The sequence below is a fragment of the Anomaloglossus baeobatrachus genome, chromosome 7 (assembly GCF_048569485.1).
Source record: "Anomaloglossus baeobatrachus isolate aAnoBae1 chromosome 7, aAnoBae1.hap1, whole genome shotgun sequence".
Classification (NCBI taxonomy): domain Eukaryota; kingdom Metazoa; phylum Chordata; class Amphibia; order Anura; family Aromobatidae; genus Anomaloglossus; species Anomaloglossus baeobatrachus.
In genome coordinates, this window is record NC_134359.1 from 183719582 (window position 1) to 183745070 (window position 25489).

Sequence of the window (25489 nt, forward strand, 5' to 3'; positions counted from 1 at the left end):
TATAGGAAATAAGATTTTGCATGGCAGAGCACTCACAAGGGCCAGATAAATCTGTGGATTCTATGTTGGTTTTTCTAGCACCCAAAGTTTTAGCTTCAATACAAAGTTTAGTTATTTCCTCTTGTCCTGTGCTTATTTGGGTGTGTTGTGCTGCTAAAGAAGGAATCTGTAAATTGGAAATATTACTGGTTTTTAACTGCGTTACATTTTCTTCTGGATGCTTCACAACATTTTCGGCATCTTGTTGATGGGAATCAAATACAGACATCTTGCATGTTTCTTTCATACAATTTTCCTCCCCACAATGAAGAGGATCATCATTAAAGGCAAATATTTTTTTCTCAAAAGAGACCTTGCTATAATTCTTTGGAAGAGACCCTGAAACCCCTTGACCTTTTAAGGAGGAATTACAGCAAATCACAGATCCTTGCTCTCGATTACCATTTGGTCTTTTTGTTTCTTTTACCAATAACTCTTGAGAAATAGGAGAATGTAAAAACTGTGCCCTTTCCTCGGGATTTCTCATTTTTTTTCCAATAGGGTTTCTTGCTTGGATGCCAATATGTATACGATTGCCATGTTCATCAGAAGCAGAATCAATAACCGAAAAATTTGATGCTAATGTCTTTATCTCATTGGTAGGTTCCTTGGCATGCTGGATAATGCTGTACATGGAAGGGCTGACAGTCTGAGCAGGTGGAGTGGAGGCTAATTTACAGAAATCGTTTGCAGAGTGAGAGGACTGACACGTGCATTGTGGACTCACATTTTTATCTGGTGTCACAATGGAATCTCTAAATTTACATTGATTGGAGATCTGGCACATAGATCTTATATTGTCATCACATCTACTAGGTTGTTTGATATATTTATTGTCTGCAGAGGTAATAGGTATGGAGCATGATTCTCCACCATAACTACTCAAAAGTGACATTTGGAGGGGTTTGGCCTTTGTTTCAACATTTCCCGACCAGCGGTTTTTAATAAAATCTGATGTAAATGAAGAATGTTCCCCTTGTTTAGGTAATCTATGAAGGGTCATTTTCCTCTTCTCCTTTTCAGCTTTAAAGTCCAGCTCACGGTCACTTACGTCACTAGATTGTCTGTCTTCTGAAAATCTTCTATCTTTTTTTGCTGTGATCTGTAGGGAAGGAGTAAGAAAGATTTCACTTCTGAAAACTTCTTCTTTAGTATCTTTAGAAGTCTCCTTTGAATTTGTAAGTGAATGACAAACTGGACCATTTTCATGCAAGCTCTGTGTTGGATTAGCTGAGGACTTTAAAACAGATATTTGCGGAGGATATGTTGACTGATGACCAACAGGGCAAAACCCATCTAGGAAAAAAATTAAAATGATATATAAGCAAGAAAGCATGTATTTTAGGCTGACAGGATCTCTTTTCATTATGTGTAAATTATATACAAAGAAAATAGACAGCAAAGTCCCTATGAGACATTGATATGACAGATTGGTACAACCCATTTGCAACACCTTTCTAACTAGATTTCCGTAGTCTTAATACTTTAATATAGTACTTTCAATTGTAAGAAAAAAAAATTAAGTACTGTAAAATCTTCAACATGCTTTATGTAGATATGGTTTAAGAGTCTTCAGTTTCAGCGGTATACATACTGCCTTAGGTTACGTACATTACATTAAAAAGGTGGTCCACTACTCAGACAAACACTTCTTAATCTGAGTTTCATCCTTGTAAAATAATAACACTGTCATTCACCTCCGATGCCGGCACTGGCTTTCCCAGGCATTGCCTGACATTATGTCAAACAACTCCTGCAGCCTATAAAGGCTAGCTCCACAAGGCCAGTCACATCATGTCACACGATACCTGGGAGAAACAGCACTAACACCTGAGATGAGTATACGGGTTTGTGCACACGCAAGGCATGTGGTGCAAAAATGTCTGCACCATCTCTGCATTTCTTCTCAGAAAAAATGCTGCGGAAAATAGGTACATTTTGTTTATTTTTTTTTACATGCATTTTTGTTGCAGTTTATCCCCACACTTATCAGTATAAGTGTAATCTGCAGCAAAAAACGCTGGAAAAATTGACATGCTGCAGATTTAACATTTAACGCTGATGCAAATCTGTAAGAAAAAATAGGCAATCTGTGCATTGGACTTCAGTATTCTCATTCACTTTGGACTTTGAGATCTCATTTTATTGTTCTATTGAAAAAGTTCTTCTGTTCTTCGTCTATCAAATTGTCAGTAATGGATTTGAACAAATACGCAATCTCACTGACTAAAGGCCACGTCTCACTAAGCAACATCGCTAGCAACATCGCTGCTGAGGCACGACTTTTGTGACGCAACAGCGATGTTCCTAGTGATGTTGCTGTGTGTGACATCCAGAAACAACCTGGCCCCTGCTGTGAGGTCGCTGGTTGTTGCTGAATGTCCTGGACCATTTTTTAGTTGTTGCTCTCCCGCTGTGAAGCACACATCGGTGTGTGTGACAGCGAGCAAGCAACAACTGAATGTGCAATGAGCCGGCTTCTGTGGACGCTGGTAACAAAGGTAAATATCGGGTAACCAAGAAGCCTTTTCTTTGGTTACCCGATATTTACCTTCGTTACCAGCATCCACCACTCTCACGCTGTCAGTGCCGGCTCCCTGCTCCCTGCACACATAGCCACACTACACATCGGGTAATTAACCCGATGTGTACTCTGGCTAGGAGTGCAGGGAGCCAGCGCTAAGCGGTGTGCGCTGGTAACCAAGGTAAATATCGGGTTGGTTCCCCGATATTTACCTTAGTTATCAAGCGCAGCATCGCTTCCACACGTCACTGCTGGCTGGGGGCTGGTCACTGGTTGCTGGTCAGATCTGCCTGTTTGACAGCTCACCAGCAACCCGTATAGCGACGCTCCAGCAATCCCTGCCAGGTCAGGTTGCTGGTGGGATCGCTGGAGTGTCGCTTAGTGTGACGGTACCTTAAAGGTCGCTTTACATGCTACAACATATCTAACGATGTGTCGGCGGGGTCACGTCGTAAGTGACGCACAGCCAGCATCGTTAGTGGTGTTGTAGCGAGTGACAGCTACGTGCAACTGTGATTGAACGTAAAACCGTTCATCGCATACAAGTAGTTCCATTCCTAAATATTGCACGTCCGGTTGTTCAATGTTCCCGAGGTAGCACACATCGCAGTGTGCGACACCCCGGGAACGATGAACAGATCTTACCTGCGTCCCGCGGCTCCAACCGGCAATGCGGAAGGAAGGAGGTGGGCGGGATGTTTCTACAAATTGAACGTGCAGCACATACGATGGGGGCGTGTCACATCGCATACGATATCGTATGCTTAATTGAAAGGTGTAAAGCAGGCTTAATACATTTGAAGCATAAACAAATACCTTACATTTTATCAGATCGTGTAGTTTTACCTTTTTCTAAGTGGTGAAAAAAATGTCAGAAGTTTTTTCAAAAAAAATAACCGAGCTTGTGTCTCCATTTTCCGAGACCCGTAGCGTTCTCATTTTTTGGGATCTGGGGCTCAGTGACTGCTTACTTGTTTGCATCCTGAGCTGACAATTTTAATTATACTATTGTATTGTAGATGATATTGATTTCATCTGATACACCATTGTTAGTTACAATTTTGAATGGAAACTCCAAAACATGCAATATATCAAGAAAAACTGAGTCATATTCCAAGAATGTGAATAAAAAATTATCTTTATTGAACAATCATTAAAAGTCCAAAATATAAATATAAATATAAAAGGTAACGACAACATAGAAAGGGGAAGATAAAGTGCAGGGAAAAGGGCAAGCATGTACCACGGGATACAAAGGTAAGTCTTGGAGCACAGATGAATAAATGTATATATTGCACAAGCCCATGGAAAGAGTAGTTGGAGAAAAGTGCAGATATAAATATGTCTAGTCAAATTAATAATATTGCACTATGCCACATTAATTAGGAGGAAGCCATGTCAATAAATGACCAAACCATGTGTATAATCCTACATAGCCACATATCCTAACAGATGTAAAGATATAGTGTGGTATCCAGTGTGCAATACATGAGTAAATGTGTGACAGGTAATATAATACCAATCACTAGAGGGCAAATTAAATGCAGTAGTGTAAAGGTAGATCTCGCTCATTGATAGTAAAGATACCAGCTGGTAGATGCTGTCCAGGGGCCCCGACGCGTGATTCGCGTTGGGCTTCCTCGGGGGGCCATGCAAAAGCTGTGTGCCAAGGGCTTTATATATCCCAATATACCCGTGGGGTGAATATCGCTGCTAGCATATCTGTGACGCCCTGGACTAGCCAGGTAAGCCCTTGCACAACACCCATCCCCTAATAAGGTGACACCAGCCAACCAACAAAACTCTAGTCACCTCCCTCAGGGTTTGATGTTCACACCAGGGGGGCGGAGCCAGGCGGTTGGCCACGCTCACCATGGAGTTTACAGGCCCTGAGGCAGGAAAAAGCCGAGTAGTCTGTGATCGGTTTGTGGAGTGGAGGAGTAAAGTTCAAGTGCAGACCTGTGTGCAGGTCTGCCACAGTCTAACACCGGGTGCTGGGTTGGAGCCCAGTCACCTTTGGCTAGGAGACAGACAGTGGTGGATATCTGCAGGAGCTGGGAAGACAGCCAGGTGGAACCGTAGGTAACCGGGACAGGGTAGTGGCCCGCCGGTACCAAATCGGGGAACCGACTGGAAACCGGAGCACACGTGGGGGTACTCAGACCCTGAAACGCGGTCCCGAAACTACTGGACCCAGTTAATTAACTGATTGAGGTCTGGACTTTAGGTCCTTTCCCACCTAAGTCCCGAAAGAAGGCAACAACCCACCGATTCCGGATAATGGCCACCGCTCAGACCAAGAGATCCAAAGGGCCAAGACCTGCGGGCAAACGGGCTCTCCCAACACGTAACGCTGGGGAGCGGACTCCCGTTGCTGATGCACGGGCTGCCCACAGCTACAGAAGGTGCAGGAGAAAGGCGAACACTACCAACCCGTTTAGGGGACCAGAAGCAGCCGGCTGCGGGCACTGATCATCATACTTTTGGTTTACCAGAGACTCCCGTGTATCTGTCAGAGTGAGTACCACTGTGCCCTCGGGCTACGCATCGTCCTGCCCCGCCGGGCACAGACATCGCATTCACCAAATTGGGTCCCGGGGCCACCACCCCTGCCCACGGAGGGGTTAACACCAAAAGCTGCATCAACATCTTCCCTGGGGTGCCTAGTAAACAGCAGCGGTGGTGCCTACATTCACCACAACCCGTGGGTGGCGTCACGAACTTTAATCTAAAAACCCCCTTCAAAGCGCCAGCGCCTTGCAGAGCGAAGTGACCCTCGGTCCGGAGGCGCTCGAGCCACCGACACACGATCCCGGATCCGAGCGGCTCGGCTGTGGCCGAGCGCGGGGCGGTACACATGCGCAACGCGAACGGACGTCGTAGACATCACTTCTAGCTTCACGATGATGACATGGCCTCCTCGTAATATATGTGGCATAGTGCACAATATTATTAATTTGACTAGACATATTTATATCTGCACTTTTTTCCAACCACTCTTTCCATGGGCTTGTGCAATATATAGATTTATTGATCTGTGCTCCCAGACTTACCTTTGTATCCCGTGGTACATGCTTGTCCTTTTCCCTGCACTTTATCTTCCCCTTTCTATGTTGTCGTTACCTTTATATTTATATTTTGGACTGTTAATGATTGTTCAATAAAGATAAATTTTTTTATTCACACTCTTGGAATATGATTCAGTTTTTCCTGATATAATTTATCGTAGATCCAATGTTTTGACGGCCTCTTATTGTAAAGGTTGCAATGCCCAAAAAAACATAAAATTCTGCTGTTTTGATTTTTTTTCTCATTACACCCTTTACCGATCAGATTAATTTACTTTATATTTTGATAGATCTGGCATTTCTGAAAGTAGCAAAACTAAATGGGTGTATTTTTGTTTTGTTTTCAAAGGGACACAAGTGAATTTTTGTTTTTTATTTTTGATATTTAAAAAAAATGTTATACACTTAATTGATTTTTCTAGTCCTCTCACAGAACTTGAAGCTGATGTACTGCGATCACATTAAAGGGACAGACATGATGTTGGAGTATGTCCAAGGTCGTGAAGGGGTTAAAGAAACGAACAAAGAATTTCCTCTTTTCTACTGATTTTGCCACATGCATCTAAAAATACTAGTAGGTGATCTAAATTTCTATCCATCTCCCTTACGCCACGTGCACACGTTGAGCATTGTGTGATTTTTTTTTACCTCAGTATTTGTAGCCAACACCAGGAGTGGAACAATCAGAGGAAAAGTATAACAGAATCCCGTGCACCACTTCTGCAATTTGTACCCTCTCCTGGTTTTTGCTTACAAATATTGAGGTTAAAAAACCCCTCACCAAATACTCAACGTGTACACGAGGCCTTACCTTTCTACCTCGTTTATCAGCTTTACTGAGAATTTTTTTTTTTAAGTGTCAAAATAAAACAGAAAATATTTAATTGCATTTAGGCTTTTGTAGGTATAATTGAAATTCCTACAAAAAAGTTTAGAGTAATGTACCTTTTTTAGGGTCAATCATACTACGTTGGCCCATTTGTGTTGATAACGGATTAACTCCACCAGTTGGCTCCAGGTGACTCATAGGTATGTAGGAATGATAAACACTTCTAGACAAGTGAGGGAAGCCTAAGAAAAGTAGAGAATATATAGCTTTACTACATCTCCATTTCAAAATGTGTAAATATTTGGAAAAATTGAAAACATTTTATCACATTGAAATCTTTGCACAATAGGGTGGAAATACATTTTATATATACTTTAATACATTATATTTACTTTTTTTATTGAAGGCTGTACATTTTATTTCTTCTTGTAGTGTAAAGGTAGGTCTGCTGGGCTATGGGCAGTTTGTCCAAATGTGATGATCTGTGTATGTAAATAATCAAAATATAGATGTCGTTGCATAATTATCTGTGTGTCTATATGACAATCGCACAGATGCCATAATATGATTCTAAGATGTGTGTACAGTAAGATGTTAATGGAGATAACGAAGACAGAATGCACAATGAACAAAGAGGTATTCATAAACATACTGAGAATTTTATAATCATGATTTTCTCACCAGCTGCAATAAGGGATGTAACATGTGGGATGATCACTCCATGTTCTTGCTTCAAGGTCGAAGTCGAATGTTGTATTGTATAATCACAAGTCTTTTTAATACACGAGTGAGAAGTGAACTTTTACTTAAACGATGAACACGTATCATTGTCTGATTCATTAATATCTGTGCAGATTTGATTTGAACTCCACCTCAGTGACCCAAAACAACGAGAGACCCCATTTGTGGTCTCACCTAAATTCCCAACCTTGCTAGCTGGCGCCCATTTCGTGGGGCCCTTAAAAGGAAGCACTGCCATTCCTGGACGCACAGATATCTTGGACGTCACGGACTGAGATATCCCTCTGCTCCAACCAGGCTGATCACCTACAACCTCAGTAAGTGTTACATACTGTGTATTCACTACCAATGTGGTTGTTCTTGGAGAGGAGAGGGTGACGGGCTGTGTGTCCTTATCGGTTCTTAAAAAGGTACCCGATTGGGACTCAGGGGTGGTGCCTGCTGGGGCCCAGCAGCACGATCCCAAGCCTGACGTGTGGATCGATAGTGTCACACGGGATCCAGAAGACGGATGTTAGGAAAAAAGGTGGTGGCCGGATATAGCCATTTAGACTGAGCCGGTCTGTAATTAAAGCCGCGGGGGGGAGGGTACAACAGTGATCAGAAATAGGGATTAGGATAATATATTGATATATTTCCCGCTGTTTTTGGAAGATCAGTGGCCTAATTTTTAGCGAGCTGTGTGACCAATTTTGGGAGATATATAGCTGAGGGAGCAGCTAGTATAGTTGTGAACGTTTCAGTGCCGGCTGGACTGTGACGTGCACCATATAGTCATAAATTAGTGTAATCTGATCACCACCAAGGTAGAAATAATGATTAAGCGGGGAAGACAGAAAGTTAAGAAACCTGAGGATTCATAGAATGTGTTGGAATTAGTGATAGAAAGAGAGGGGAAGAAAGCTGTGCGTCATGCCTTGGAGATTTTCAAAGCGTTAGGATTACCGAAAGGAGGCCGGCTACAGGCGTCTCAGTGGGCAGCAGCACTGGAAGCAAAAAAGAGCAAATTAAAAAACATGGAATTATCATAGTTTCTAAGGTTGAAGGGAGACTCTAAGTCCATCTAGTTCAACCCGTAGCCTAACATGTTGATCCAATTGTTGAATGATGGGGAGTTGTTTAGCAGAGTTGCGCAGACATTGCTATCCGAGGGATACGTGGAGTTAGAGGATGAGGACTCGGAGGGAAATATTGCGTTTTACTATAGGTTACCCAAGTCTGATGACAGCTCTGAGGGTTCTCCGGCAGGTTGTTTTGTTGCTACCCCACAGTTATGATCCGGAACCATGGAAGACCACCATAAATCATTGGTAAAAGGTGACAAGAGCATTGGCAACTAATCTGGCCGCCATCCCCTTACTAACCATCAACACTACAGGTAGCTGAGGGGTGAACTAACATTCTGTGCACCGCGAACCCAGCCGGAGAACTAGCTATCCTAAAGGAAGGAAAGATGAATAACTCTCTGCCTCAGAAAATAGATAAAGAATAGCAAGCCCCCCACATTCAAAGACTGCAGTGATATAGGAAAACACAATACACAGATAGATGATAGGATTAGCAAAAGGTGAGGCCCTACTGACTAAATAGGACAGGATAGGAAAGGGACTGATGGTGGCCAGAGAAAAACCCTACAAAAATCCAAAATCCTGATAGTACAAAAAGCCCTCAGATCGCTAGATCTGAACTCCGTCCTATACCAGGCGCTCTTGTCATACCAATGAACAGAAAGCAGGAACCATACAAATTCAAGAAGCAACAAATACATGGACCTATAGGAGCAATACTCCAAACAAAGCTACAGGGGGCTTCCCAGCTAAGAAACTGAGAGGGAAGATCCCTGCATGCAAATAAACTGACAATGACCACAGCAAATGACAAACTCAGATAAGAGCAAAATGAACAAAAACAACATAAGACAGAACCAAGCACTTATCTGGGGTAGATGTGGTCTGGAGCAGGATGAAGCAGGCTGGTGAACAAAGAACAACTGACATCCGGCATAGCCTGCTAGCAGACCAGGGTTTAAATAGGTAGAGATGGGGGCATGTCCTGGCTATGGAGGAGTGAGGACGTGTTTGTCTCAGCTCCTGCCATCGAACTACATTACTGACAATTAAACCAGCCCAAGAGCCTGGAAGAAAAGGATATGCAGCGGAGGAGAAGGGAGAGCTCCCAGGGGCACAGCTCCCAGGGGCACAGCAGAGGAGCGTCATGGACAGAGGAGAAGGGAATCAGAGGCTTCCTTACCGGGCCAAAGCAGAGGACAGCACTGCAGACATCTTCCAAGATGGAGAGGCAGGGGAAGCCCCAGCAGAGACAGAGGGAGGAAACCACCCGGGCAGTGAAGGAGAGGCAGCTGATAACCCCAGACAGCCAGCGTGCAAGGTCTTAGGTACAGGGGATCCCTGGAGCAGGGAGCATGGGTACAACCCCCACCATTGCTAATTGCAGACCTGCAGTGGGGAGGCCTCAGGAGGGGGGAGAGGTGCCCTTACCCCTGTCACAGAAGGAGGACAATAATAAATCTCAAGCAGAGGCTGTTAATGCTGCAAATGGGGAACAGGGCCCTGCTAGTGGAAATCTCCTATCTTCAGTGAGACACAACCTGAGTCAAAGTGTGTATGATATGGAAATGCAAGCAGAGTTAAAGCCTGCCACAAGTACAATAAGATCACATGAACCAGGAGTGCTGACAGAACTTAATGAAATCAGGGCACACATCTCTTCTATGCCCACCAGAGAAGATATGGAGACATATATAGCAAGGCTGGAACAGGCATACCGCACAGAGCTGTCGGCCCTGAGGGGGAGGTGGAAAGAGTGGACACTCAGAACCAAATACAGGCAGCTAAAATACAGAATATAGAAGACACCACTCAGGCACAAGGGGCCATTTTGGATCAACACTCCCGCCAAATACAGCATATGGTGGACGCAATGGACGATGCTGAAAACAGGGGCCGGAGAAACAATTTAAGGGTCCGGGGTTTACCAGAGTCTGTTGAACCTATGGATCTCCAGAGAGCCCTCCAAGTGATGTTTAATGAGATCCTGGGTGAACCATCAAGCCAACCCCTGGAGCTAGACAAAGTGCATAGAGCGCTTGGCCCTAGACCTACACAGAATGACAGACCTCGAGATGTGATTTGCAGGATCCACCGTTATGTCCTTAAAGAGGCCATCCTGTTTAAGCTGCGCTTTGGAGTTTCACCAGCGTACGAGGGGAGCCAAGTCCAGATTCTGCAGGACTTATCCCGTTTCACTTTACAAAGAAGGAGAGCACTGAAACCTCTCCTGGACATGCTCCGTTCGTATGAGTTTAAATACAGCTGGGGATTTCCCTTCCGCCTGCAGGTCCGACACGCGGGAAGAATGCATGTTCTTAGGAACCCAATTGAGATGCCATAGTTTGCTGCAGCCCTGGACATTCCATTGGTGCCTATAGAGGAATGGCCGGTGTTTCCAATGGGGGGGGGGGGTGCTGCCCCAGATGGTGATCGGAAGCGTGGCCCTCGAAGAGGAAGACCAGTCTGATGTTTGAGTTATTGGTTTACACAAACGGAAAAGACCTCAAATTTACTTAAAATATTAAACTTTATTGATATATATTAAAATTTGAATAGACACCCAGTGACACAAGGGAATATGAGGGGGGAGGAGCTAAATATATGGGATCCCTATAGCACCCTATGGGATCTAGCTCCTACCAACGGAGGGTGTGACACCGTAACTGTTTTGGGCGCCCCCGTTCCACGTCGGCTTTCCCTCACTAAACCCTATAATAGTGAATTAAATTAATTACACTAAAGATGGCCAGATAGTGATATGAGACTATGCTTGGTATAGATTAATCAAAGTTAATATCTTCCAATCATGGGAATCAACACCAACACACAAAGGATCATGTGTTGGGTCTAAAGGAAGGTAAACAACCAATTTGAACCAACCAGGACAACACATGAAACGTCATTCAGACAAATGTGATGGAGGACCTAAATGGAGGAAAACTTGTTTTCATATTCCGTCACTCAGTATCATCTCCCCTATCATAATCCATATCACGGCCATCATCCATGGAAAACCTACATTCAAAAGGTCCGCCAAAAAGACAGCGCACAGTCCGAAACAAAATGCACACATGTATTGCGTTGTGCCCATAGGCAAAAATAATCAGATGCGGCCAATTAATGATATATGAGAATGTGTAAAGTAAATATCACTATGTAGATACACAGTGAATATAGTGGCCAGCACACATGGATAAACTATATCCCAAAGATCTGCCAAATAGACAGTGTACAACCTGGATCAAACAATGTATCCATATATAGTGCAGTGCCTATAAGCAATCATAAGAGAAGATTATGGAGCCAAGAAAAACATGGTGTATAAACACCCAGGGAAAATGATTAAAATTACTTCCCTTAAGATGAACGCTCTGCAGTGCCTCGACGCGTTTCCCCTTTCAAGATGTAAGGATCATCAGGAGGCTGAAAAATCACATGTATCCAATGTGTATGGAAGAGTGATCCATAGCTGTGTGCCCTGAATTCCAGAATGTCCGGATTTACATGACGGCGCCAATCAGAGTCACATGGACAAGGCAGCCAATCAACATCAAGGGCTACTCTGTCCCTAAGAATCAACTGCGCATGTATCCTGCAAACTGGACACAAGAGGTCCCAGGGTCCTCACTGCGCAAGTGTACGTGTGCAGCGATAAAGACAACCTATCTAAAATTTCCATTGTGCCGGCAAGGGGCGGTAACCTAGACGTCATGATGGTGACGCTGCCTGTACACACGCCCAGCCGTGCGGTGCCGCCCCCAGTAACGTGTCATAGGTCATACACATGGGAGCGATGTGGAAATAGAAAAAATATAGCACTCACCAGTTGTATTGCTGTGCAGAGTACTGTTTATTAAACAGCGGAGGTTAAATGTGCGGAGAGGGCTGGTGGGGAGAGGGAGTGAACGCCGTGGCAGACGACGGCCGTTTCGCACCTGTCCGGTGCTTCAGCTGGTCTGATTAGGTATGACATCATGTCCGTTTTATCCACATCCAAAAAAATGTGAATGATGTCAAATAATTAAAACATATATTAAAAACAACAAATACATGCAAGGCTTGAATTTCAGCAACAATTTTCAGCAAACATATATGAATATATACGGATGAAGCCAAATGCCTCTTAAATCAATCTAGAAACACACTAAGGTCATTTTTATCATTTAACCCTAGAGGGCCTGTTGCATTAAATCTCATGATATATTCCGCCTCCTTTCTTAGTAACGTTTTATGCGTATCACCCCCCCTGGCATTAGGCTCAACCAATTCTATCCCTGCAAAGGACAATACATTACAATCAGAATTGTGATATTCTTTTACATGGTTAATTAACCTAGTTGCCCCTATTCCACTATAAATGGAGTTCCTATGCTCTCGGAATCTTACAAAGAGCTGTCGTATCGTCTTCCCAATGTAAAAATATTGGCACGGGCAGAAAATCACGTAAACAACCATTTTGGTCCTACAGGTTATCAAGTGCCGCACATAATGTGAATGGCCACCAATTATAAAGGAATTACCCGTCATGTGAAAACTGCAAAACGAACAGTTTCCACATCTGTAATTACCTATAGGACCCTCCTGGTGTAACCAGGTTTTAGGAGGTACATACCGTTTTTTGACTCTGATACACTGATACACCTTCAATTATGTGCCAATTTTTATTTATGATTGTTTTGATCATCCGATCCATCGGGCCATATTTGAAGTTGAAAATGAAACGATCCAATTTTTTACCAGGTGTAATGCTCTGATTTACGCTGGAAATATTTAAGGTTAAGGTTGAATAGAATCACGAATAATCCTGATACTTTCGTTGCACAGAAGAATGATCTTAAACAAAGGTTTTTAGAAAGGGGGTATCCCTCCAATCTCATTAATTCTATGCAAAAACAAGCCGAATGTAAGATTCAACATGAGAAAAATATTTCCAGCGTAAATCAGAGCATTACACCTGCTAAAAAATTGGATCGTTTCATTTTCAACTTCAAATATGGCCCGATGGATCGGATGATCAAAACAATCAAATAAAAATTGGCACATAATTGAAGGTGTATCAGAGCTTAGGGAAATGGCCCTCAATAAACCCCTAATAACGCACAGAAGATGTAAAAATATTGGTGATATTATAGTCAAAAAACGGTATGTACCTCCTAAAACCTGGTTACACCAGGAGGGTCCTATAGGTAATTACAGATGTGGAAACTGTTCGTTTTGCAGTTTTCACATGACGGGTAATTCCTTTATAATTGGTGGCCATTCACATTATGTGCGGCACTTGATAACCTGTAGGACCAAAATGGTTGTTTACGTGATTTTCTGCCCGTGCCAATATTTTTACATTGGGAAGACGATACGACAGCTCTTTGTAAGATTCCGAGAGCATAGGAACTCCATTTATAGTGGAATAGGGGCAACTAGGTTAATTAACCATGTAAAAGAATATCACAATTCTGATTGTAATGTATTGTCCTTTGCAGGGATAGAATTGGTTGAGCCTAATGCCAGGGGGGGTGATACGCATAAAACTTTACTAAGAAAGGAGGCGGAATATATCATGAGATTTAATGCAACAGGCCCTCTAGGGTTAAATGATAAAAATGACCTTAGTGTGTTTCTAGGTTGATTTAAGAGGCATTTGGCTTCATCCGTATATATTCATATTTGTTTGCTGAAAATTGTTGCTGAAATTCAAACCTTGCATGTATTTGTTGTTTTTAATATATGTTTTAATTATTTGACATCATCCACATTTTTTTGGATGTGGATAAAACGGACATGATGTCATACCTAATCAGACCAGCTGAAGCACCGGACAGGTGCGAAACGGCCGTCGTCTGCCACGGCGTTCACTCCCTCTCCCCACCAGCCCTCTCCGCACATGTAACCTCCGCTGTTTAATAAACAGTACTCTGCACAGCAATACAACTGGTGAGTGCTATATTTTTTCTATTTCCACATCGCATGATTTGCTATCTATGGATATAAGCACCCCGATGTTTGCTTCTAGCCTCTGAATACGAGACTTTTTCCTGTATTGGACATAATGGCTTGCTATATGCTAAGTAGTGCCCTGGAATTTCTCCTTCACTTCTGATTGATACACATGGGAGCTTATGGAGGTTTGCCCGCGCATGCGCATTTATAAATAAATATTCAGACTAATATAATGCCTGAAGTGACAGCGCGTGAGGCGGGGGCACAATTTAGAGGAAGGTATTAGTACAGGCCAATCTGCCCATACTTTAGAAGGTGGCCATATGGATTGAAAAGGTATCGATGCATAAGGGGCAAAAAAGAGACAAATCGATAGCGCCACCTTATGTGCACTCCTAAAGTTAATGACCACGTCTTCCAATAATACCCTGCCGCCCCTGGAAAAATGACAGGAGCTCTACATATAAAAGCAGGCATCCGCTGGTCTACACCTGTAAGCCCATGATCAGGCTTATATGTAAGCTGTGTGTCTAAAATATCACCCCAAATACCATGGGTCAAAGGGGATTATGTATAATATATGTAACCCAAGAGCCATACGGATCACCCCAACATATATAACCCTCATTGTAAATGGAGAACCATTTCAAAAAACGTATAAAGGATGTTTGAAATGTATTAGGAGCAAAACCATCAGTATTTGCAATCAGGATGCCATCCAAATCCCACTCATATGGCCAACCCTCGATCTTTTCATGAGGAGGCATCAAGAAATAATATTAAAAAGTGTTTGGGGTAGCTTAATGGCATTTAATAATGGCATCAAAGAGGTACACCCATTGTGGTAAGACACACACACAACCTACACATCTATTTATTTACTTAATAACCACAGAATTTTCTATGCAGACCCACTTATATGTGGATCCCATAGCAAAATTAATTGGGAGGCCTATGCACAACGAAAGGTGATTGAGTGGTTGTCACATAAGTATACAAGCAACGACCCTATATTAGCCAGAAAAGATGAACAAATATGTAATTAATATGTAATTAAAACAGTTGATTCAAAGGGACAGAGCATAACTCCCATGACAAACGGTGAACCTAAAAATAAAGGTATCTGCAATCCGTAAACTCCGATCTCTTCTCGGGGCAATGACGGAGGAGTTTCCTATCGGGACAATAGCATTAATCATTATGTTATCATTATTTATTTAACATTGATATTTCTCATTCTTTTCTCCTTTAAAACCAATGGAAAACATCATTAGCTAGCAAAAAGGGTGACGCGTATTAGGAAGAGGAGGGGTCAATCTATACTGCCGTCATATTAGAGAAAGGGGGAATATGTCAATCTATCATTTAGGCCCAACGGGGCTTGTGTCTTAAGATAGTAAATCCATCGACTTTCTCTCTGTAAGATCCTTTTGTCCACATCACCACCTCTGGGTCCAGGTTTTATGACTTCCAGAACCACAAACGAGATTGCTTTGTTGTTGCCCTGGTGGAACTCCCAGACGTGTCTGGCCAGGGGTGTATCTCTCTTATGTTTAATATCCCCCAGATGTTCACCGACACGTCTGCGCAACTTCCTCGTGGTTTTGCCCACATAGTTTAGTCGGCATTTGCAGAGGGTGTGAATGTCCTGACTGAACTTTTGGAAGAGTGTGAGCGAGACAGAAGTTGGGGACCTTTTACAGCACTTAAAAACAAGAGCCATAGATTACCGCCATCAAATGAACTTTCAAGTATTGACATCTTTCTGAAAGTGGTCGAGGAGGATATTTCCAAAATTCAGGGCAATATTGATGTTTATAACCTAAATGAGGGGGAGAGGGAGGCCTTGAGAGTATTGAGGAATAATCCTGATATTGTTGTAAAGCCCTCTGACAAAGGGGGAAATCTAGTGGTGATGGATCATGAACCCTACAGGAACATGTGTAGATCCAGTCTTGATGATCGTACCACATATGGAGTACTGAAGACCGATCCAACGGCCCCCTTCTTATTTGAACTTGTGGGTATTTTAGACCAGGCCCTGGAGACACACTTGATATCGAAGAATGAATATGAATTTATGCTGCCTATTAGACCTACAGTAGCAACCTTTTACTCATTACCAAAGATCCACAAGGGGTATCCCCCCCTTAGGGGGCGCCCCATAGTCTCCGGGGTGGGATCAATTACCCAAAATGTGGGGATTTATATTGATGAGATCCTCAAACCCTTTGTCTTTACCCTTCCTTCCTACATCCGGGACACCTCTGACCTACTTTCAAAAGTTGATGGTGTTAGTGTAGAAACGGGGATGTTTTTGGCATCTATTGACGTGGAGGCGTTGTATAGCTCTATTCCACACTCAAAAGGGATTGATTCAGTACAACATTCTTTACGCTCAAGGGCGGTGTATCTCCAGGCCCATAACAACTTAGTACTTGAACTGTTGACGTACATCCTGACGCACAATTATTATATTTTTGACGGCAAGTACTTCCACCAGCTCAGGGGCACTGCGATGGGGAGTTCTTGTGCCCCATCGTATGCAAATTTGCTCCTGGGCTGGTGGGAGGAAAGCGTCATTTTTTCGGATGACTCCCCCTGGTGGGTCCCATTGATCCACTTTTGGGGGAGATTCATCGATGATATTTTTATGATTTGGTCAGGAAGTAAGGTGGATTTTCACCGGTTCATTAAGGAAAACAGTAATAACTTTGGCCTGGCATTTACGAGCGAAATAAATGCATCTTCCCTTTCTTTCTTGGACATTTCCTTTACTGTTGATGACCACGGGCATTTGTCCTCTCGAAAATACAGGAAACCCACCTCAACAAATAGTCTTTTGAGGTGGGATAGTTTTCATCCAACTCCATTGAAAAACGCGGCATCCCGAAAGGGCAGTATCTCCGCATGAGGAGAAACTGCTCCAATAAAAATGAATTTTTTGATCAATCTAGAGATCTACGGGATCGGTTTCGACAGAGAGGTTACCCTGAAAATGTTCTAAGAGGTGCTTTCAAGCATGACCTAAGTAGCGATAGGGAATCCCTCCTCCAGCCGAGGGTAAAAGAAACAAGGGAGGATATCAGAGTCATTGGCACCTTTGATTGCCAATCAGAGAGAATTTATGGCATACTCCGGAGGCATTGGGGGATTCTCCTTGCAGATCCAGATATCAGTGAAAATGTTTCCACCCGTCCCTCTATTACGTATAGACGTGGAGGGTCCTTAAGGGACCAATTGGTCCATAGCCATTACCAGAGACCCACCCCCCTGGGTACTTGGCTTGATAGGAAACCTCTAGGATGCTTTCGATCCGGCAATTGTAAATACTGTAATTGGATCGCACCATCAAAGACATTCCTTAGCGCAAGTATGGGGAAAAAGTACTCCATCAGAGATTTTTCCAATTGTAAAACAAGTGGGGTCGTTTATATGGCCACGTGCAAATGCCCACAAAACTATGTGGGCAAAACCACGAGGGAGTTGCGCAGACGTGTCGGTGAACATCTGGGGGATATTAAACATAAGAGAGATACACCCCTGGCCTGACATGTCTGGGAGTTCCACCAGGGCAACAACAAAGCAATCTCGTTTGTGGTTCTGGAGGTCATAAAACCTGGACCCAGAGGTGGTGATCTGGACAAAAGGATCTTACAGAGAGAAAGTCGATGGATTTACTATCTTAAGACACAAGCCCCGTTGGGCCTAAATGATAGATTGACATATTCCCCCTTTCTCTAATATGACGGCAGTATAGATTGACCCCTCCTCTTCCTAATACGAGTCACCCTTTTTGCTAGCTAATGATATTTTCCATTGGTTTTAAAGGAGAAAAGAATGAGAAATATCAATGTTAAATAAATAATGATAACATAATGATTAATGCTATTGTCCCGAAAAGGAAACTCCTCCGTCATTGCCCCGAGATCGGGGTTTACAGATTGCAGATACCTTTATTTTTAGGTTCACCATTTGTCATGGGAGTTATGCTCTGTCCCTTTGAATCAACTGTTTTAATTACATAGTAATTACATATTTGTTCATCTTTTCTGGCTAATATAGGGTCGTTGCTTGTATACTTATGTGACAACCACTCAATCATCACCTTTCGTTGTGCATAGGCCTCCCAATTATTTTTGCTATGGGATCCACATATAAGTGGGTCTGCATAGAAAATTCTGTGGTTATTAAGTAAATAAATAGATGTGTAGGTTGTGTATGTCTTACCACAATGGGTGTACCTCTTTGATGCCATTATTAAATGCCATTAAGCTACCCCAAACACTTTTTAATATTATTTCTTGATGCCTCCTCATGAAAAGATCGAGGGTTGGCCATATGAGTGGGATTTGGATGGCATCCTGATTGCAAATACTGATGGTTTTGCTCCTAATACATTTCAAACATCCTTTATACGTTTTTTGAAATGGTTCTCCATTTACAATGAGGGTTATATATGTTGGGGTGATCCGTATGGCTCTTGGGTTACATATATTATACATAATCCCCTTTGACCCATGGTATTTGGGGTGATATTTTAGACACACAGCTTACATATAAGCCTGATCATGGGCTTACAGGTGTAGACCAGCGGATGCCTGCTTTTATATGTAGAGCTGTCATTTTTCCAGGGGCGGCAGGGTATTATTGGAAGACGTGGTCATTAACTTTAGGAGTGCACATAAGGTGGCGCTATCGATTTGTCTCTTTTTTTGCCCCTTATGCATCGATACCTTTTCATTCCATATGGCCACCTTCTAAAGTATGGGCAGATTGGCCTGTACTAATACCTTCCTCTAAATTGTGCCCCCGCCTCACGCGCTGTCACTTCAGGCATTATATTAGTGTGAATATTTATTTATAAATGCGCATGCGCGGGCAAACCTCCATAAGCTCCCATGTGTATAACCTAGGACACGTTACTGGGGGCGGCACCGCACGGCTGGGCGTGTGTACAGGCAGCGTCACCATCATGACGTCTAGGTTACCGCCCCTTGCCGGCACAATGGAAATTTTAGATAGGTTGTCTTTATTGCTGCACACGTACACTTGCGCAGTGAGGACCCTGGGACCTCTTGTGTCCAGTTTGCAGGATACATGCGCAGTTGATTCTTAGGGACAGAGTAGCCCTTGATGTTGATTGGCTGCCTTGTCCATGTGACTCTGATTGGAGCAGTCATTTAAATCCGGACATTCTGGAATTCAGGGCACACAGCTATGGATCACTCTTCCATACACATTGGATACATGTGATTTTTCAGCCTCCTGATGATCCTTACATCTTGAAAGGGGAAACGCGTCGAGACACTGCAAAGCGTTCATCTTAAGGGAAGTCATTTTAATCATTTTCCCTGGGTGTTTATACACCATGTTTTTCTTGGCTCCATAATCTTCTCTTATGATTGCCTATAGGCACTGCACTATATATGGATACATTGTTTGATCCAGGTTGTGCACTGTCTACTTGGCAGATCTTTGGGATATAGTTTATCCATGTGTGCTGGCCACTATATTCACTGTGTATCTACATAGTGATATTTACTTTACACATTCTAATATATCATTAATTGGCCGCATCTGATTATTTTTGCCTATGGGCACAGCGCAATACATGTGTGCATTTTGTTTCGGACTGTGCGCTGTCTTTTTGGCGGACCTTTTGAATGTAGGTTTTCCATGGATGATGGCCGTGATATGGATTATGATAGGGGAGATGATACTGAGTGACGGAATATGAAAACAAGTTTTCCTCCATTTAGGTCCTCCATCACATTTGTCTGAATGACGTTTCATGTGTTGTCCTGGTTGGTTCAAATTGGTTGTTTACCTTCCTTTAGACCCAACACATGATCCTTTGTGTGTCGGTGTTGATTCCCATGATTGGAAGATATTAACTTTGATTAATCTATACCATGCATAGTCTCATATCACTATCTGGCCATCTTTAGTGTAATTAATTTAATTCACTATTTTAGGGTTTAGTGAGAGAAAGCCGACGTGGAACAGGGGCGCCCAAAACAGTTACGGTGTCACACCATCCGTTGGTAGGAGCTAGATCCCATAGGGTGCTATAGAGATCCCATATATTTAGCTCCTCCCCCCTCATATTCCCTTGTGTGTTTTATAATCACTGGGTGTCTATTCAAATTTTAATATACATCAATAAAGTTTAATATTTTAAGTAAATTTGAGATCTTTTCTGTTTGTATAACTACACTCAAATTGATATACTGTATATGTTTTTTCATTGAGTTATTGGTTTATAAACAAAAATGCATTGGGTTGTTTCTCAATAGAATGTAGCTCCCAGTTTTGCCATAATTTTTTGTCAGGGGGGATTAAGTCTTTCTGATTATGAGGGAGGGGGGTTCCCTCGCGCCTTCCTGGAAGGGGGGGGCGGGGTGGGGCACCCCTTGACTGTGTATAACACAATATTCTCTCTAGACCTCGTGTCCTCACATTATATAGGGCTCTGGCTGACAAACTAAGTTGAATAATTGCTGATTGTTAGTCCGGGGCAGGGGGCTCCTTTGTAGAAAGTTCCCTCCCTGATTAGGATAACACGCCATAAAGGAGTGGCGTAGTCTCACCATCCCTAGGTTAGACAGTTTGGTATTCTCTTATACCTATACAGTTACTTTTAGTCTTTTTAAACCCGACGTTAGGGTCTTGTTGTGACCTTGCAGGCGGGAGACACTCTGACCTCCTTGCCTTTGGTTTCTACTGCTTTGTTGGTAGTTTATTTTGTATTCTCGACCTTCTTACCTCTTCTCTTTTATTTCCTCTTCTCTTTCCCTGCTCTTCCTATCCTACTTGCCTGCACATCTCTCTCTCCCTAATCCCCGAACCTATCCCTAGAGTCCCCACCGTTCCTCCGCATTGGAATGACGCAGATTAATTGGGGTTCACTAAATGTGAGGGGACTTAATGTCCCGCAAAAACGCTCCCAGATTTTTATTTTTTTTTTGTGCATGTCAAAAAAGGAGTCCATATACTATTGATCCAAGAAACACATTTTAAAACGGCTCACCTCCCCATCTTTAGAGACAGATATTACACTAACTGGGTCCACAGTTCCAACCCAGAGTCAAAATCCAAGGGAGTGTCCATAGGCATCCATAAGTCCTTAGTGCACACAGTTCTAGATACACGGGTGAACACGGAGGGAAGATTTATATTCCTGAAAATTAATGTTAACTCATCCATTTTTACCATTGTCAATTGGTATCTACCAAATAGAGATCCGGCGACGACCTGCTCCTCTCTCCTGTCATCACTGGATCAATTCGCAGAAGGGACCGTGATCGTGGGCGGTGATTTAAACTTCACTTTGGACCCTAAGGTAGACAACGTTGGGACATAACTTTCTCTCAATAAGGAAACTAACGAAGGTTAAACGTTGTATACAGGAACTCAGATTAGTGGATGCATGGAGAACACTACACCCAGTAGACCGTGACTACACATATTTTCCCCGGCTCACTCTTCGTACAGCCGCATAGACCTATTTCCTTGTAAGTCAGAAGGCCCTGACATGGCAGATACAGGCCTGTATAGGCAGTATCTCTTGGTCAGATCATACCCCCATATTTTTGAGCCTCACTATCCCGGATGGGCCTGGGAGGCCGTGGTCTTGGCGGTTGAATGATAGTCTGCTGAGGGACCAGGGATGCTTGAAAGACCTGCAGAACACAATAGATGAATTCTTGGAGATAAACTCAGGAGACACTACTATCCTACCTGTTCAATGGGAGACACTCAAGTGTGTGTTGAGAGAGATTCTGATCAAACATGGGGCTAGGATTAAGAGGGAGAGAGCCCAAACCATTCTGTCTCTACTTCAGAATATTTCAGACCTAGAGAAGATCCATAAGCAGACATTATTCCCGGTGACACTGACAGAGCTAGTTAAAAACAGAGAGGAACTTAAATCCATTCTAGACCGACAATATGAGCGCCACAGGAATAAGACTAAAAAGATTTATGTATGAATATGCGGACAAATGTGGCAGACCACTAGCTAGGTTATTACATCCGAGGGGGGACCCCAGTCACATCCCTACGATCAAAAGATCGGACGGACTTTTGACTCAGAACCCAATCCACATAGCGGAGCAGTTTCAAAAATATTATAGTGACCTTTACGACATAAGGGGCAAATTTGGGGATATGCCACAAGAAGCTTTGGAGACTAAAATAAATGATTACATACTTAAAACAGCCCTGCCGACTATACCCAATACTGAGGTTGAAAACCTAGAAGCAGACTTTACAGATAGAGAAGTAGCATCTATTATCATCAGGGATTCTCCCTCAGGCAAAAGCCCAGGTCCGGACGGGTTTACCCCCAAGTTCTATAAAATTTTTCAGACTCAGTTATCCCCGTTCATGACCAAAGTATTTAACTCCATATCTGAAAACTCCCAGTGGGCAGCACAGTCTCTTGAAGCCCACATATGTGTTATCCCCAAACCAGGAAAGGACCACTTGCTGGTTACGAATTCCAGACCCATCTCACTGATTAATTTAGTTTTGAAATTTTTCTCTAATGCACTTGCCAACAGACTTGCCCCGTCCCTGCCTGGGATAATACATACGGACCAGGTGGGATTCGTAAAAGGCCGGGAGGCACGGGACAACACCAACAAATTGCTCCTCCTGATGGCAAGGTCGAAGGCTCAGTCTCTCCCAAGGTGTTTACTTTCAGTGGACGCGGAGAAGGCCTTCGACCGGGTCAGTTGGAGCTTTATGATGGCAGCTTTGAGACAGGTGGGTTTGGGTCAGAAATGTTTGGGTAGAATTGCGTCCCTGTATACGAGACCCTCAGCAAAGGTCAGGACAAATGGGTTTCTATCATCCTTTCTGGTCCACAATGGAACGAGACAGGGATGTCCACTGTCACCGCTCTTATACATCATAGTCATGGAGCACCTTGCGGTCGTCCTGAGAAACAACACAAGCATCCAAGAGATAGAGGCGGGGGGGGGGGGGAGAACCGTCAGCTGGCTCTATTTGCGGATGACCTTCTCATGTTCATTTCCCAACCACACATATCCTTCCCGTCCTTGCTCAAGGAGTTCGAAGAGTTTGGCAACTTAAGCAACTTCAAAGTAAATTTTTCTAAATAAGAGGCCATGAACGTGACTTTATTGGCAGAAGACCTTGCGAGAGTATCACAAAACTTCCCTTTTAAGTGGCAACCGTCAGTTTTAAAATATCTGGGAGTTATGGTACCTAGGGATCCAGCAAAAATTGCACAATCACAATTTTTTCCTTTTATTAGAAAGGACAATCAGGGACTTAAAGAAATATGACAAAAAGAGATTGACGTGGTTTGGAGTATAAACGCGATAAAAATGGATGTGTTACCGAGGTTCCTGTTCCTGTTTCAGACAATGCCCAGACAGCTACTGCTAAGTTACTTCTCCAAGATCCGGACAGCCTTGTCTGGGTTTGTCTGGGGGAAAAGGAGACCCCGAACAGGAATTAAAACTCTGACCAGACACAAAAGTGACGGGGGGGCGGGGCTCCCAAATTTTCAGTTAAGCTGGGTTTACACACTGCAACATCTCAAACGACATCGCTGTAACGTCACCGGTTTTGTGACGCAATAGCGATGTTGTTTGCGATGTTGCAGTGTGTGAAACCTATCAGCGACCCGGCCCCTGCTGTGAAGTTGTAATCGTTACAAATCGTTCAGGACCATTCCTAGGTCCTTTGTTTCCCGCTGTGCAGCATGAAGTTTCAGTGTGTGAAGACTTTGCAGCGACTTTGTTAGCAACTTCCCTTTCAAAAGGCTGCTTATCAACGTCCCCAACAACCAGCTAGGTCGCTCTGCAGGTCCGGATCGCTGTTGCGTTGTTGGCCAGGTTTGCCTGTTTGAACACTCACCAGAGACTTAACAGAGACTTAGGGAGGTCGCTATTGCGTCACAAAACCGGTGACGTTACAGCGATGTCCTTTGCGATGTTGCAGTGTGTAAACCCAGCTTTATATTACAAGGCAGCTATCCTAACGAGATTACTGGACTGGCATTTTCATGGTAATTCGAAACAATGGGTGGTGATTGAACAGGATATGCTGGGAACTCCCTTACATTTACTTCCATGGTTAGAGAAAGAAAGTAGGATCCAGATAGCGAAAGGAATGGAGTTCACGCGGACAGCGATGGGGATGTGGGATGGAGAGATAAAAAAGGGATCTCTCTCTCAGGAGCAGGGCCCACTTACCCCCGTATTCGGTAATAAGAAGTTACCCCCAGGACTCCACTCCCATAGATTCGGGGGATTTACTCGGGCGGATGATACTCGTTTTTGTCACGTGCTCCAGGGACACACCCTACCAACTTATACTTCCATGCAGGCCACAGGGAAAGAGATTTCCTGGATGGAATATATGCAGTTGAAATCTTTCCTCTCGTACCAGGACAGGGAGAGAAGGATGAGGACACCCCCTACTCCTTTTGAGAAAGTATTTTTACAGGGGTCATCACCTGGACATGGCATCTCACTCATTTATAAAATGCTGAACCAGAGATATAGGGTGGATAAACCTCACTTTATCTGTAAGTGGGGAGAGGAACTGGGAGAGGATATTCCAGAGGACGATTGGAGCAGAGCGTACCTGTGGTCCCACAAGCTTTCCTTGGCGTGCGCCGCTCAAGAGGAAAGTTATAAAATACTCTCAAGGTGGTACAATTACCCGACTAAATTACATGCTATATTTCCCTCAGTGTCTGATGTGTGCTGGAGGTGTGGCACAGACACAGGTACAATGCTACACATATGGTGGAGCTGTACTAAGCTGCAACCCTTTTGGGACTCCGTGTTCTACCTGTACAAAAAGATGAGCGGAGGTGAAATAGAAAAGTCCCCCCAGGTTGCCCTTCTTTCTATGCTCCCAGGAGCTGTTAAAACACAAAAAAGGGACATGTTGCGATTGTGCCTGGCGGCTGCCCGCATGATTATCCCACGATTTTGGAAACAGACTAGATGCCCTACGGTGCTGGATTGGTTGGAGGAGATGACAAACTTCCAGAGAATGGAGGAGCTGACAGCAGAACTAAATGGGAACACAGAAAAATTTACTACAGTTTGGGGACCATGGATTATGTTCATGGAGTCCCCAGAGTTTGTGGAGAGTGTGGCGAGCTTTTTGAGCTGAGAAACGGGAGGGGAGTCTCATTCCTCCCCCCCCTTTTTTCTTTTCTTTTCTTGCTTTCCCCCCTCTCCCTTCTTCTCTCTAATTTCCTCTTCTTTATGCTTATATCTTCCCTCTT

At 43.5% G+C, this 25489-nt stretch overlaps 1 protein-coding gene across 1 annotated transcript in view; it reads right to left on the minus strand.

Moving 5' to 3' along the window:
• TNRC18 (trinucleotide repeat containing 18) overlaps window positions 1-25489 on the minus strand; it is a 1341710-nt gene that overhangs the window by 1202029 nt on the left and 114192 nt on the right. Inside the window, exons 3-4 of the mRNA XM_075317830.1 lie at window positions 6577-6702; window positions 1-1335 (exon numbers count right to left, since the gene is read on the minus strand). The exon at window positions 1-1335 is cut by the window's left edge and continues 294 nt beyond it. Of these exons, the coding sequence (XP_075173945.1) occupies window positions 1-1335; window positions 6577-6702 (1461 nt within the window). The remainder of the gene's footprint in view (window positions 1336-6576; window positions 6703-25489) is intronic.